The sequence below is a fragment of the Callorhinus ursinus genome, unplaced genomic scaffold, assembly GCF_003265705.2.
Source record: "Callorhinus ursinus isolate GAN/ISIS: 27379988/994484 unplaced genomic scaffold, GSC_fseal_2.0 scaffold80, whole genome shotgun sequence".
In the NCBI taxonomy this organism is placed as follows: domain Eukaryota; kingdom Metazoa; phylum Chordata; class Mammalia; order Carnivora; family Otariidae; genus Callorhinus; species Callorhinus ursinus.
This window is the reverse complement of record NW_027397142.1, coordinates 3684517-3699943: the sequence shown is the minus strand read 5'-3', so window position 1 is coordinate 3699943 and position 15427 is coordinate 3684517. Positions and strand designations below refer to the sequence as shown.

General features: G+C 41.9%; 1 protein-coding gene across 1 annotated transcript in view; it reads left to right on the top strand.

Moving 5' to 3' along the window:
- The window catches only part of CNPY1 (canopy FGF signaling regulator 1), a 37265-nt gene extending 22059 nt beyond the window's left edge, over positions 1–15206 (top strand). The window contains exons 2-4 of the mRNA XM_073887500.1: positions 6221–6424; positions 8172–8268; positions 12308–15206. Coding sequence (XP_073743601.1) covers positions 6221–6424; positions 8172–8268; positions 12308–12345 — 339 coding nt within the window. The 3' untranslated portion in view covers positions 12346–15206. The remainder of the gene's footprint in view (positions 1–6220; positions 6425–8171; positions 8269–12307) is intronic.
- The last annotated feature ends 221 nt before the right edge of the window (positions 15207–15427 follow it).

Sequence of the window (15427 nt, the reverse complement as noted above, 5' to 3'; positions counted from 1 at the left end):
TGTATGCACACACAGGGTCACGCGTATTGTATGCACACGCAGGGTCACGTGTATGCACACACAGGGTCACGAGTATATGTATGTACACGCAGGGTCACGTGTATGCACACCCAGGGTCACATGTATTGTATGCACACCCAGGGTCACACGTATTGTATGCACACACAGGGTCACGTGTATATGTATGCACACACAGGGTCACGTGTATATGTATGCACACGCAGGGTCACGTGTATGCACACACAGGGTCACACGTAGTGTATGCACACACAGGGTCACGCGTATTGCATGCACACGCAGGGTCACGTGTATGCACACACAGGGTCACGAGTATATGTATGCACACGCAGGGTCACGTGTATGCACACAGAGAGTCACATGTATTGTATGCACACGCAGGGTCACGTGTATGCACACACAGGGTCACATGTATTGTATGCACACACAGGGTCACGTGTATGCACACACAGGGTCACGTGTGTTGTATGCACACACAGGGTCACATGTGTTGTATGCACACGCAGGGTCACACGTAGTGTATGCACACCCAGGGTCACACGTAGTGTATGCACACCCAGGGTCCCGTGTGCACATGCAGACACATATGCATGGATGTGCATGTGGAAGGTTTCTGGCTGGAGAACGGGGATGCTTAGGGTCTGGGGTATCAGCCTCACTTTTGACTCTGCCCTTTTGTTCCTTTTGGATTTTTTTTTCAATCAAGTGAATGTGTTACCTTTTCTATAAAAAAAAAAAAAGCGCTGTGTTTCTGGTCCGAGGAAACCAGCGTGTGTTACGCATTTCCACATCTGTGGAGAAGGAACAACACGGGCTGTCAGGATCCCGGGTATCTGTCCCTTTTCCTCTGAGCCGCCCGCATTTTCTAAGGAAATCTTACCATTTGCCCCCCAACTTGGGAAATGCCACAAGAGATTCCACAAACGTGAGTTTTCACCTTTTCCGTTTGGGGTAAGGGTTCTGCAGAGCTGGTTAGAAACAGATAGCCCCTTGATTCAGTCATGTTTTCAGCAACGAGATGGCGAAGGATACGCAGATTTGGGAAGAGGGCAGGAACCTGTTAGATAAGGAGACAGATACTGAATTAATGAGACCTTTAGCTCCACCGATGGACAAGGAGCCACATTATCATTCATTAGCATTTGCTGGACCTCTACCAGACCCATCCTCTGCCAGTATCTTAATTTTTATTCAGCATCACAGAGGAGTCCCCTTCCAAACCACCTGAACGATCTGTCTGACACGTAATGGAGTTCAATAAGTATGTGCTGAATGAATGGACAGAGTCACATCTCACTCTGTGAACAGCGCCCAACTGCTGCCTCTGCCCTTTTATGCTCTTTTCTAGACACTTTCTCTCCTTGAATCTGCAAAATGCTTCCGGGGTATGCCAGAGGAGGGCACAGCTCAGGAACACACCACGGGAAGGGCGCCCAGAGCCCTTGGCTTCGGGTGATTCTTTTAAAAGATTGAAAAACTGTGACATTTTCATGTGCATAAATGCATTTTTCCCCACTTTACCTAAAATGCATGAATATTAAGGGTTTTCTTGAAGATGAACAGAATACTTTTTAGAATGAGGAAACCAAATGTGAGCGCCAAGTTTGCATTTGATAATGAAAGTTTTTTTAAACTTTAGGGAAAAGTCAAATGGAGTTCAATGAGCCCATTTGGAGTTCATCAATGATGACCCATTACGCAATTTTTCTCTGATTCTGTTTATCACTGTGAAGTTGGAAATAGGCTCCAGAATAAAAAAAAAGTGATTGAAATTTTCACAGTCTGAATTCTAGGAAAGTTTCCCCCCAAATCACATTATTCTTTTTCCTTATTTCTGTTTTCCTAACAACCTGAGCATATACTTTGTTATAACCTAAGATGTCCAAGAATAAGAATAGGAGACACTTGTAAAATGTTTTATTTTAAATGATAAGAATGACTCTTTTCATTATTCAAATTAAAGAAAGCAAGATGTTGATGTTATTTTCATGAATTTACTGTGTCTTTGTGGCAAATCATGCTGAAATCTTTGTATTTTTGTCCCCAACGTTTTATTTATTGATTACAGAAATTCACCTGTTTTAACATGGAATTGATGGTAACTGGAAAAACTGATATTAATTCTGTTATCTGTTGGTTGGCTTTAGTTCCCTAAACAAAGGCTACTTAAAATCTCTGTTATTGATTAAGTCCAGATGGAATTCACTTCTTCTGATACACAGAACACGGGCAGATTTGTCAGGCTGTGTTATTCCTCATCGAAATGAGCTCCTTTAGCCTTCTAATTATATTGTCTAATAAAACTAAACAGTCAATGCTATTTGCATATTATATGAAGAAGTGTCATACAACAAACTCATAGCAGTCAATTAACATAAAAGCTAATTATATATCTCATCATCTTACAAGTTTCTGAATTCACGCTTCCCCTGTTGTAGCCTAGAGCAAAGGAGGCTTGAATTTTCACTTCTAAATATTGACTTTTAACTAATATCAGAAGTGATTGCAATATTTTTATAGATGAAGAGTTAGTGGTGAAGCTAGATGCAATATTTGCTATAATGCAATTAACATTTCTACATTAACTAAACCTCTAGAAAGAGAATCTTTGCAACAATACGAAATCAATTATCAGTCACTAAGCAGGTTAAGTACTGGTTTCATATCTGAGGAAAAAGATAAGTGAGATTTATTTGAGATTGCCAGACCGGTATGCAAAAGACAGAGCTACCACAAGGACGTTTCGACGTCCAATTGTACACTGTAACGTAATTGTATTCCTGCCTAATTGTGATAGCTATCAAGCAAGAAATTCGCTACAAGATGAACAGAGACATAGTAATGAACACTCAGGCGAGACTGTCAGGAAGGTGTGTCTGAATAAACCCCTCTCTCCAGTTTTCTAGAGAACCCAGAGCCAAAACTTCCAGCTACTTTTTTTTTTTTCCCCGCTTTCAAGTATGGGTACGTCCTTCCACCCCCATTTCATTGCTCGCAGAACAAGCACATGGTCAGAAGAAGCCTGAAGGAACACAGAAACAGACATTGTGCATACCAAGTAGGATTCAGAGTTGTAGGTAGGTTTCGGAATGGCAAAAGTTAGGATCTACTTCGTGTACAATGGAGTCATAACGGATCGCTTCTGGATGTATAACTCATACCAACGAGCGCATGTGGAAAAGTAAGGGTGATAAGAAAACTGCCAGTGAATCGGGTTTTCTCCGGATACAATGATGGCGGCCGTTGCCATTCATATTGTAATGAGGCTAGTATCTCTGAGACAGTCCTTCCAGGGTGGAGACAACCCTCCCCTAAGATTACAATAGGAGTTGCTTTATTGACAAGTACTATTCAAAACCTTCATAGTACAGAAAGAAAGACTTCGTTTTATTCCACTTGTCTCAATACTTATTGCACTCTTATAATCAAAACACTTTGAGGGGAGAAAAGGGCCCAATTATTCTATGAACAGTCTTTAAATTTCCCCAAGGCGGTTCGGCTAAGTGGACTCATTTTAAACTTCAATCGTGTGTGCGTTTTAACAAACGTGGAAAGAGCTGCGATGCTTAAGCATCTTTTTCTTTAGCGTTTTCTCATAAAATTGGATGCTTTGACTGAGATTTTTAAAATCTATTTTTTTTTAAATCTTCTAAAAACAGCCTCCAGCAATCTCCTGTTGGGTATTTTTCCTTTCTTGTTTTTAGTGGCGGTTGTAATGAAGCATTTTCTGAGCTATCTGCTGGCAAACATTTTCTACTACTCAAGAATGCTTACACAAAAGAGCCAGCTAATGACATTTTTAAAAGCCTGTTCGCCATCAAATAAAACCAACAAAATTCACGTGTTGATCTCTTGCTACAACATATTTGTGTTAAGATAGGCACCATACTCGTATATTCAAACATGTAAATTTACACCTCAAAATTGAAAAAAAATCCTGTTTTGTGGAAAGTTTTAACGTGGGGACTGTTTTAAAAATTCCCAGCCCTGGAAACAAACAAAAAGCCTCTCAAAAGTCAGTTGTGGAGGCCTTGCTCTCATTAACCTCTGATCTGCTCACATCTGAGATGCTCGGCCATTTCTGCACACAGCTCAGGACGTCAGGTCAATTTTGAAAAATATTTTCGAGAGTGGTCTCAAGTCAACGTGAAATACTGGGATGTATTGGGATGGCACTGAGGGTTCCCCAAGCTCTTCCAGGCTCACACGGCTGCCCTCCTGAGATTACCACCCCCACGCTGTTTACTTTTCCGATTGGGGAAGGAGGGGGTAGGGAGAGGAGGGAGAGTGGATGTCTCCGCTGCAGTTAGATTTTTTAGGTGAAAGAGTCTACTCATCACTGGGAAATAAAATGCTGTTTTGCTGACATGGACAAAGTACCCCGAACGGATTTCAAACGTATCAGCGAAGGAGACACACTGAAGGCACACGTATGGCAGGAAAAAAACCCTCATCATTCTGCTAATGATCTGCTTGATTAACTGTAATTAAGAATTTACCTCTGTGTTTTACAACTTGCAGACCCGATACAAATTTAATCCTTAGCTCCTGTAAGCTAATAAAACAGATTTTCGGTTTGCTTGTTAACCCATGTATTATCGGGTGTTTGGGGGTTTTTTAGGGTCTGTTTTGTTTTGTTTTTTTACAACTTACAGTGCTCGATTGGCATCATTAAAAGTGTAAGTTAAACGCAATTTGTATTCGGAATGCACTTTAAGCCACTTCCTTCAGGGTCTTCTGACTAAGACATTAAACACACACATACACACTCGGGAGTTTTTAAAAACTTGATGGTTTGGTGAACAAATAAATGTGGTGGCATAGTCCAGTTTAATTAACGATTTAACTGCGAAAAGTGAGCGCATGGGCCTTGAAAGAATCAACCTCAAATCAAGTTTTGGGAGATGGGGGGGGCATCATTACCGTGCACATGGTGGGGGCAGCGGGAAGTTAATCAGTGGTGTGTTTCTTTGGCTTTTTCCTCGTCCACGTTTAAGTCTGTTTTTCACAGAGTGGACTCCTCCCTGAGAGTGGGGGCTGACGGCGTGACACCGGAGCAGCCTCCCCCGGGAGCGGCGGTCCGAAGGCGCAGGCAGGGCCACCGCGCCGGGCGCTGCGCTCGCCCGGGAACCCGCGGCCAGATGGCGGGAGGCGAGGGGACCCTTTGTGCGCCCGGAGCGCGCGCCTCAAAGCCGCGCGGTCGCCGGCACCGGAAGGGTTCACACTGCGTCTGAAAGGGGACAATGGAGTCTGGATAGATCAACATCGCAGAAATCGAGTTCATTTGTGATTCAGCCCCTTTCACCATGGTTGTCATGCAAACTTCCTACTTTGATCAGCAGAGGGTGGAGGGGGAAAAAGCCCGCAGAGGCCCGGCCGCGGCGCGTCCGCGGCGCCCTTGGCGGGTCCCCGCCCCCTTCCGGAAGGAGCCGCGGGGACGCAGCATCCTGCACCTTGACCTGTCTAGACGGGCCCCGAGTTTTTGTGTCGGTTACCAAGGGCGAGGGGTGCTCTTTGACCCCCGCGCGGGGCGGAGGTGGTGGCCAGAGGGTCCTCTGAATCCTCGCCGGATTCCGGAGGGAGCCGGGCGCGCGGAGACCGGCACCAGCTGTCCCCAGAGCCCGCGGCCGCGCCCGGGGCCGCCCTGCCCGCCCCTCTCCCCCGGCGCCCGCGGGCGTCAGCGCGGCGGCCGGGGACCCGCGCCCAGGACCCGCGCCCCGGGGCGCAACTGTTGGCTCGGCCGAACTTGTCCGGAATGGAGGGGCGCGCTGCCTCGCTGGGTCTCCATCCCTCCCTGTCCCCGTCTCGTCCTCTCCAGGTTCCAGGTCTCCCTCTCTCTCTGCCTCTCTTCCTCCCTCTCTCTCTCTATTGCAAGGAAATAATCACAGCCATTTTCTGTCCTCAGTGGCTTAGTCTGCATGTTCGGGGACTTTTATAAATGATTACCTGTATAAGTGTACTTTCTAGTTTGAATATAGTTTTTTTTTTCTGTCCACTTTCAAACATCCGCACTTTTTCAAAAGCACCATTTAAGCTAACTTCTTAAATTCTGTAAGTAGTACAATTGCATACATATTATATTAGGAGAGTAATGCATGTTGGCGCTCATGGGGGTGGAGGATGTTTCCATATGCCTTCATCGCGAGCTCTCTCGAACCTTGTGCACGGGAAGACAGCTTCCCTGCCCGCGTTGTCTTCACAGATCGCCTTAGCCCACTCGGAGGCTTTCCTAGCAGACCTGTTGGATGGAGTGTGTGAGCGGATGAACGACCACAAGCTGGAAGAAGACCCCGTGACCAAGGAGAAGGCATTTAAGAGATTTGCCCCAAGGAAAGGAGACAAAATATACAAAGAATTTAAAAAATTCTGTTTTTATTCTGATGCTTACAGACCTTTGAAATTCGCGGTAAGCTCTCTTCCTGGCAGGTGAATCCTGGGCGCCATGAGTACAGTGTGGTTACTCTTTTTCGCTATTTGCTTGGGTTGTTGAGTTTCAAGACACCGAACATTAAAATGTTATCTGTTAGCTTTGTTGTCCGTCCTGCTTTTTCAGTGTTGACCAGGCATTTAGGAACTTGCCAGGGAGACACCTAACGGGGCTCTGGAGACAGGAGACATTTTCCAGAAAGTGCTGTTGCAGCTCCCAGGGACTTTGAGACACAGTTTGCGTGTTTCTGTGCGGTGGGGCTCGGGGAGGGGTCTCCGTGGGTCCCCTGGCCGAGGCAGGTCTCTTCCAGGTTCCCACAGAAATAATCAGGGGTCATGGCTCCTAGGTTAAAATCCAAATTAAAATGAATGTCGCTTTCAAATATTTATTGCCAAATGATGGAGGAAGAGTGACACACATCATCCTTTCTCCCCCCCTCCGGGCTTCACAGAAGAGAGAGAATTTCTTTCCTGAGTCAATTCAAGTATTTTAGCACAAACTAAGTTAAACAAAGGCTTAGGTATGATAGCTGGCTTAATGCCAAACTTCCGTCCAGTATAGTGTTTATTTTAGATGAAGGCTGGCCTCTGGCTTGCTAGAATGTGCCTGGCAAAATATATTCCAATATATTTCACTTTACTTAACGGTGTTGAATCAGACAAACTGTTGGGAAAGCCTGTTTAAAAAATGTATTAAGTTCACACACTGGCCAAAATGTCAGGCATGCTGAAACCCTGAGGTAAGGGCTTTAGCTGACTTTTGAAGATTTCATTTTAATTAAAAAGTATAGGCAATAATTCCAGGTTAAAAGCACTGTGGAAGAGAAATTGCAATGAGTGAGTGTGCTTGCATTTCACAGGTTTTAAATAAACACATTATAGTGGAATTTAAATATTTTTAAATGCCATTTAAAATTTTTAAAGTCTTGCTTAATGAACTTGGAGAGTGATTTGCAAGTCTCCAGCGAATGCCCTTCTGCAGGTTCCCAGTTCCTGAAACTGTAACCTTGTGGGTCTCTAACACAGACACATACTTCACTTAGAATTTAAGATTTTTTTTTTTTTCTTAATGCCTGGGCAAATTTGGGCTGCCTCTTCTCTGAAAAGTTAGATTTGGGGGTAGAAGCAGAGTGAAATTATGAATGGATCTCTAAATGGTATGAAAGGAAACTTGCCTAAGTAACTGTCAAGCATGTTATCCACAGTGAAATTGAGGATGCATTTGTTTTGATTGCTGAGAAAGCTTAATTGTTTTCACACTTCAGACTCTGTTTTAAAACCACAACATGGATTATTATGTTAAATCTGAGGGAACCGGGTTTAACCATTTCAAGGAGCTGTGTTCTTTAAAGGGTTCTAAAAAAAAAAGCAAAAACAAAAACAGAAGCTAAGACTTTTCAGCTCCACCTAGGAGACCCATTTCTTCCTAGTCCTCGCGTTCCAATTTAAGGAAAAGGAACAAATACAAAGAACTAGTTTCCTTCCTTACCCTCGTCTTTCAACACGACTAATCAGTTGGTTAGGTCCCAGGAAAATGATGCAATTAACATTCTGGGGAGAGGGTTGATCCTATGCCATGGAGTCTTAAACCAAAGGGGCTAATAAAAATGGGCCACCTTGGCAACACGATTTTCTATTTTCAGCTAAGAAAATGTTGGTAAGTGCTTCTAACCAGATGCCCGGTGCGTGCGTATCTCTCCACCTATGCGGTGATTCTGTCTCCGCAGTGCGAAGCCATAATAGAGGAGCATGAAGACAGAATATTCTCACTTACCGCCCAGGAGGCACACCACCTCGCTGACAAGCTGTGCAGTAAAAAGGCAGGTACTGTGTCTGATGTAACATGTGTCCTCCGTGCGCCCACCCCCTCTGCCTTGCTGTCTCCCTGCCACCAACAGCTCTCCACTGACTCAGAAAGACACCAAGTGAGAGAAAACAAACAAACAGAACCACAGGGCTACCGGGCTCTCGGGTGGCACTTCCTTTCCTCTGCATTGTCGAGGAAGTCTAAAGGACTCGATTTCCAGATGTTAAGGAGCACATGCTCCTCAGAATTGGATGGATCCAAAACACTTTCTCTTTCTAAACTCCCGAGAGCTAGGATTCTCCATCCTGGATCAGGAAGGAGAATCTCTTTATGACTTGCCTACACTGACAGAAGGTGGGATCTTTATTTAGTACGGGATTTTGAAAGTTGTTTTTTTTTGTTTGTTTGCTGATTTGCGAGGGTGCTGGGGGTTTTTTTTCAAGTTTATTTCCCAGAAATCCACTTCTTCTTAAAAAAATTTTTCTTTTCTGGTAGAGGGTAGAAAATAATATTTGAGTCATATTCTTATACACACTCACACACACACACACACACACTCACACTCAGAAGCTAGAAAAAATTACCAGAACTTGATTTATATAAAGTTGAAACATGTTACCACCATTGGCCTTTCCACCTGTTTGGTGGAGTATGAACCTTCTAGGGGAGTGTCACTATGATGCTTATTTAATACACTTACTAGAATGTAGCTCAAGTTGTGCAGTCTTTTCAGATATCTTTGAGCAAATGAATGATATGTATGAAGACTGATTGAAAGTCCTGGGAATACTTTTATGCCCTTGCAGAAGCTTGAGACATTTAGCAATTGTTTATAATAAAGTATAATATACCTGCATCCACAGTATCAAGTTTTTAGTGCCAAAGTCCTTAAAATAATAGTTACTGCCCATTTGTAGATAGATATTCATGTCATCAAAGGTTATTAAACAAGAAAGTTATAAATCCACATTAACAGGAAAAAGTTTTCTTACTCTGAGTAGATAATGGGGTTGTTTTCTGCTTAAAATCCAGTTTGAAAAATAATAATAAAATCTAGTTTGGTTGGGAGTTTGAAGAATAGTACAGTGGAATGATACAGTCAGGATTGTTCACGAGTTTGAGGGCTTTTTCATGGAGTTCAGCTACATAATGTTGCAATTTTGTGAAATTCACATCAATAAGCGCATAGCCACGATTTTCTGAAGGAAGTATTTTGGAAGTTTTTCAAACAATTCGGAGATATACGTATGCTTGAAGATACAAGCAAAAATGTGATGACCGATCCTGAAAATACCTGTTTTCCTATTTTTTCCTCCCAAAGGGTTTGGACTCGTCATAATCATCTTTGTAGGGCAAATGCAACTAATTTGCTCTCTAAACACCTGTTCAGACCTTACAGAAGGGCCTGAGAAAGTTTCACTGAGTCTTCACAACAGCCCTTGACCCAAATAATAAGATCCTGGGGGGGGGTAAGACTCTGTTCCTAAATGCAGCAGTTTGACTTAAGTTCAATAATATTGTCTTTTCACTCCTTTTGCGTATTTATAATTGAAGCTAAAAATTAACATGAACCCCGAGAAAACGCGAACATAAGGGGGAAACCTAAGCTACATGCAGGACTGCTGGTGTAAAATAAAACATTAGATAATTAATTCTTAATAGCATTTGATTGCTTAAAAACTGGTTAAGTACTTGTACTATAAACATAAACATCAGTGCCTCAGAACTCTTGAGAATGCAAGGCAGCCACCCCAGAGGGTAACCACAGTGCAGGGGAGAGAGTTTTTCCAGGCTGTGTTTCTCTGTGAAACCTATTTATGGATGTTCTAAACCGCTCATAAATTAAAAACTGTGAGTACATTAATCCTAAAAAGAGGCTAGACTACCCCCCCCGCCGAGTTCCTACTGTTGAAATAAGGTAACACCCCATAACAATTTTTCAATAATTTTTTCAAACTTAAAAATTATTGCCAGAAAAGGATAAAGCACTACATCAATGAGAAAAATTGCACGCAATGACCACAGCAACAAAGAAGCAGTGTGTTTTAACATATTGGGATGGTTTCAGATTACCGTGTAAGAGGTGAGACACTCACATTGTAGAAAAACTCGGGCACTTTCCGACGTAATGTATATACAAGGATAGCAGGTGTCCTGGGAGAGCATGGCGTCCGTGCTCTGTTTCGTCGAGGTGATCCTTTATCTTGTTCTATTGTCCAGCGACTTTGCTATGATTGATCTCCACGATTTAAAGATGTTTTGAAGATATGGCCGTGTGTGTGTGTGTGTGTGTGTGTGTGTGTGTGTGTGTGTCCTGGAGGCTCTGACCCCGCATTAACCAGTAACGCATTACCCAATGTCTACTGTGTGCAAGACACTCTACTGAGGTCTGCTAAATGCTTTTAGGGAGATAACTTCTTTTAAATAGGTATTTCTAGAACTAGAGGTTTAATTGGAAAGTTAGTCCATTTTTATACTTTATGTATATGTGTGTATGGGTGCGCATGCATTTGTTATATGTGTCTATATATGAATTTTGCTTTTTTCTCTTTACTGTAGATCATTTCACTTTATTTTTTAATAATTACATAAGACCAGATGAAGGCACATTCACAGACTTTAAAACTTCAGCTTTTTTGAGGTATAACTGGCATAAAATTGTAAGGTGTATAAAGTGTACAACGTGGTGATTTGATATGTGTGTATGTTGTGAAAGATGCCTCCCATCTACTTAATTAACACTGGACTCTTTAAGTATTAGGATTCTTCTACAGTGTACCCCTTACCCATAAACATATAAATGGGGAGTGATGGAGAAAACATCTGTTACACTCAAGATGACCGTTTTGATTTAAAAATAACACGTCAGTGGGATTTTCACGAACATTATGTGCCACCTTTTGAATCAGTAAAGAAAACCTCAGTGAAAGACGATAGGATTGCAGATGGGTCTGTGGATGTCCCTGCAGCTTTATTCACTGCATAAAATAAAAGTTTATCAAATACATCCTATTCTTGGGGTGTGAGACAGAGGAATGGGGCTACCCCATACGTAATCTGGTTTTTTTTTCCCTAGGCAAAAATAAAGGGAGCTCATTAGATTATCCTGATGGAATATTTTGTGGCACATGAGCCAGGCTTTGCCAGATTGTCATTTTAATGTCTTGAAGTCAAAATGATGTTTTAAAATCTTAATAAGATATCAGGTCGTGGTAAAAAGTGTAGCTATATTCCACTGATGGTAGAGAACATAGTACTCTAGATCATGGACGCATGGATGTTCTGAGGTCTGTGGGGGTATTCATTAGCTAGAGTGTGAGGGTACAGACGTAAAGACAGAAATGTCTTCTGGATACACGTCACTTCTGCTTTGATAGTAAATCTTCCCATTTAAACCATTAGACTGACGAATCTGTCACATGATCATTTTGAACGCAACACAGGGAATCACGTACCAAGTATCTTGAAATGTGTAGCCTTCATTTAAAGGAAAAGCATTTTTACCTTTTTGTGTAGCCTTCCCAACACTAATGGTGGTATTGAATTCTAATATGCCAAATGGTTACTTTCAAAGGCTGGTATATTTCCCGTTTCAAATAGACGATGTAGTTAAAAGAACCCATAGCCTTTCCAAAGAGAGCCGGCATTCATTGCTTCTAGTTGGAAAAGTAGTGTGCATCAGAGCATCCCCTTGCCTCTCTGCTCCTTGGGTTAGATGCCAAGCGTGCTGTGCCCTCATTTAAAGCATTTCTTAAATACTCCCAAGGCCGTGGGCAAAATGGTACGATCCCTGGGCTTTGGTTTTTAAGTATTCCAGGAAAAAATGCTGGAGGATGGAACGAGAATAGCAGAGCATTGACAGGTGTTGAGGCCAGGTTTGGGGTCCAGGGGAGTAGATTATACCCTTTTTTTCTGCTTTTGTGTGTATTTGAAAGTTTCCACAATGAAAAAGTTTTTAAAATGTGCTTCCATAAAAATGTGTCTTTTTGCAGAAAGTTAGTGACTCACACGCTGTGATTAAATGTGAGTGTGATGCCGTGTAACTTTTTTTTCCAGACCTCTGTGAAACCTATGCTGAGCAAATTGAGCTCTAGGATACCGGTGCTACCAGGTAGTGGGGAGGAGAGCCACAGCCCACAGGTCAACGTCTGTGCTCATATCTTTATGTTTCTTCATGAAAAGAAAAGCTATGTCTCGTTTATACCGTGTCATCTCATGTAGGACATTTTATTGAAAATCTCTTGTTTGGCATCATGACAAACCTGGTTCTTTCTACAGGGGAGGCTGAGGAGTGCATAAAACAAAGTACCTTTGTGGATTTTGGTACAGACAGGGTTGGGAGTAAAGCATTTAATTTGGTAATAAGAAAAAAGTGAAACCATTTTAAGGATTTGATAATGCATGCTGTATATTTTATGCATGTCTACAAGTATCCCGTTCTATTTGATAAGAACTTGATTTGATTTCTTAAATACTTGATTGGTCATGAAATTAAGAAAATATGTTGCCACAAATTCCAGATTATGTCTTCCGGGATATATATGGTGGTCAATAAAAGAAACAAACTAACTTTAGATCAGGAATGAAAATCAAATTTCCAGCTTTAAACCCTAAGTTTAAAAACTTTTTAATCTCTAAAATGTAATTGAATGTATAAAAAATAATGAATATTTTCATAGCAAGCAGTACGATGGCCTTCTCCTGCAGACCTTCTGAATTGAGATGATTCAGAGAGTCGATTTTTTATTACACTGCGTGTTCTTCAAAGATGACACCAATGACCATGTTTTGTTTTGCTGCAAACTCTATTGCGTGTGTGTGTTTTTTGAAAGACTTCAGCTAACAGCATGTATATTTTGCTGCTAACTAACCTATTGTTCTCCCAATTTGGGTGTTTTCATTGGTGTGGAGATGAAGGGGAGGTGGGACCTTATGAAAAGTCACCTATTGACCACACTTAATACCAGAACGTAGTAATCATATTGCTCTTGGATATTTCATTGTCTCTGTTAAATTTACATTCAGTGGAATCTGACTTTAATTATTTAACATGTCAGGGCATATTCTACACACTTCTCTTTAAAAAGAAATGCTCGTTGGTGGTGGTGAGAATTTACAAGGTAGGATGAGATAAATTCTGCCCCCAAAGAGCAAAAACCATCTTGCCATGTGTTCCATCATTGCCTAGAAAACACTCAGCTGAGGCTTCGGGGAGGGGATAGTTCTGAAACTTAGGAACATTTACCAAAATTAAGAGGAAGCAGTTTCCACTTTTCTCCTTCTTCCACCCCACTTCTTACTAGAAGTCAGAATTTTAAATTCATGCCAGTTGTTTGTTTGGGGAAACGGAAAGGCTCGTGATGTTTGGACGCATCTGTAGCCGGGTAACAAGGACAGACCCTACATGCTATAGCCCAGGAAACCTGCACTGATAGAAAATGGAAATAGGATTTCAGAATAATTAGCACCATTTTTCAGTCAGGTAGTAAAGTTGTGATTTACAACACAGTCCCTACATCTTTATGTAAACCTGTCTATCTAAGATTAATTCAGCATTTCGAATAGCGCCGAGTCATGAACCTCTCCTGAACTTGGGCTTCCTTGGTACGTGCGCTGCCCAGGAACCTGATTCCTTCCTGAGAAGATGGCCGAGGCCGTGGCTGGCAGGTGCCCCTGGAGCTGGACATCTGTGACTGTGGAAGTGCGACCTCAGGCTTCCCAGATTCTCACTGGTAACTGTTACAGATTCTCAGATGCGGACACTGCTAACGCTGAGCACACACTGTACACGAATGTGGGGTCCTGCTTAACAACCTAAGTGAACATGAGGACTCCGCCTTCCTTCCCCCACGGAAGTTTCTCGTGGATGGTGATGCGCTTGCTTTGACTGGAGCGAACCACGCATCTTGCCTCTAATAGTGAACATCGAAGGTTCCGCCGAATATGGCTTTTCAGTTGTTTCTTATTTCCCAGGAAAAATAGTCTTGTCTCTTCCAAGATTTTTGGTAGCTCATGACTTATCGACTTTTCCTTTCCAGAAATTTGTTTCCAGCGCAAACTTGTTAAACTCATGTAAATACTGCAGCTTACTGAGTTACTGATTAAATGTATGTTTGAGGGATAGACACAAACCACCGCATTTCTTATGGCTGCAAATATTCGGGAGTTTCCCTGTAGGGCACAGTCAGGCTGTGCACTTTTGCTAATGAGCAATAATGAGACAGAGTAGTTGCTCGCTTTAGCGTCCCTCTGAGTCACAGTCCTGCCTTCTTAATGACGTTTATTGACCAAACCAAAACAAAGCAAAAAGCCTGGGAAAAATAAAAAAGGCAGCACCCAGAGTATGGCACAAAAGTTTCTCAGAGTCAATGAAAAGCAACCTAATTCTGGGTCAGAAAATTTCCTTGGAGGAAAAAAGCGGGGGGTGTGATGCTCATTAAAATAACAGGGAGAGTAGACACGTTTGAGGCAAGTGGTTTCAAGTTGTGCTTTTATGAGACAGGTTCTTTGGGTCTCCCTGGAAGACTCTGGGAACCTGTTCTTATATAAAGAAACCAAATTGGCTGAGACGCACTGTTTATATTTTGTTATGTGGATTACTACTTGCTAAGAATAAGCCAAGACCAATGAATCCATTTCACCGAGGAGTGGAAAGTGGAATTGAGCCAAAGTCCCAAATGGGAGAGATCAATACTTTATTTACTAAGACAAGCCCTAAAAAAAATAGAGTCAATAGCTGGTTATATTTGTTCTACCTATTTCTCTGCTTGGGTTGATAGTTATTCATATATGTAATGGCTTTATCTAATTAAAAAAATTTTAAACTATCACTCTTAAAATTCAGATTATAATGGAATATGAGAAAAAGCCATTCTTTGATGTGATTTTGTGGCCTGCTTTAAGATTTGATGCAAATTTTTGAGCTAATCTTAAATGAGTTAATCTTAAATCTTGAAGCCCACCCACCAGCATATTGCATAGTTTTATACCAAAATGCAATTAGCAATGATATTAAATTGTCACAATACCTGTTAGATACAAGTGTGTGTTTTATTATGATTTTCTGCCTATAGCTTACTGCCCCTTTCTACATTGCCTAAATTCCTCAGATTATTTGCCTATATTTATAGCAAGGAGCTAAATAGATAAAAGACCAAATGAGATAAATGAAATTGA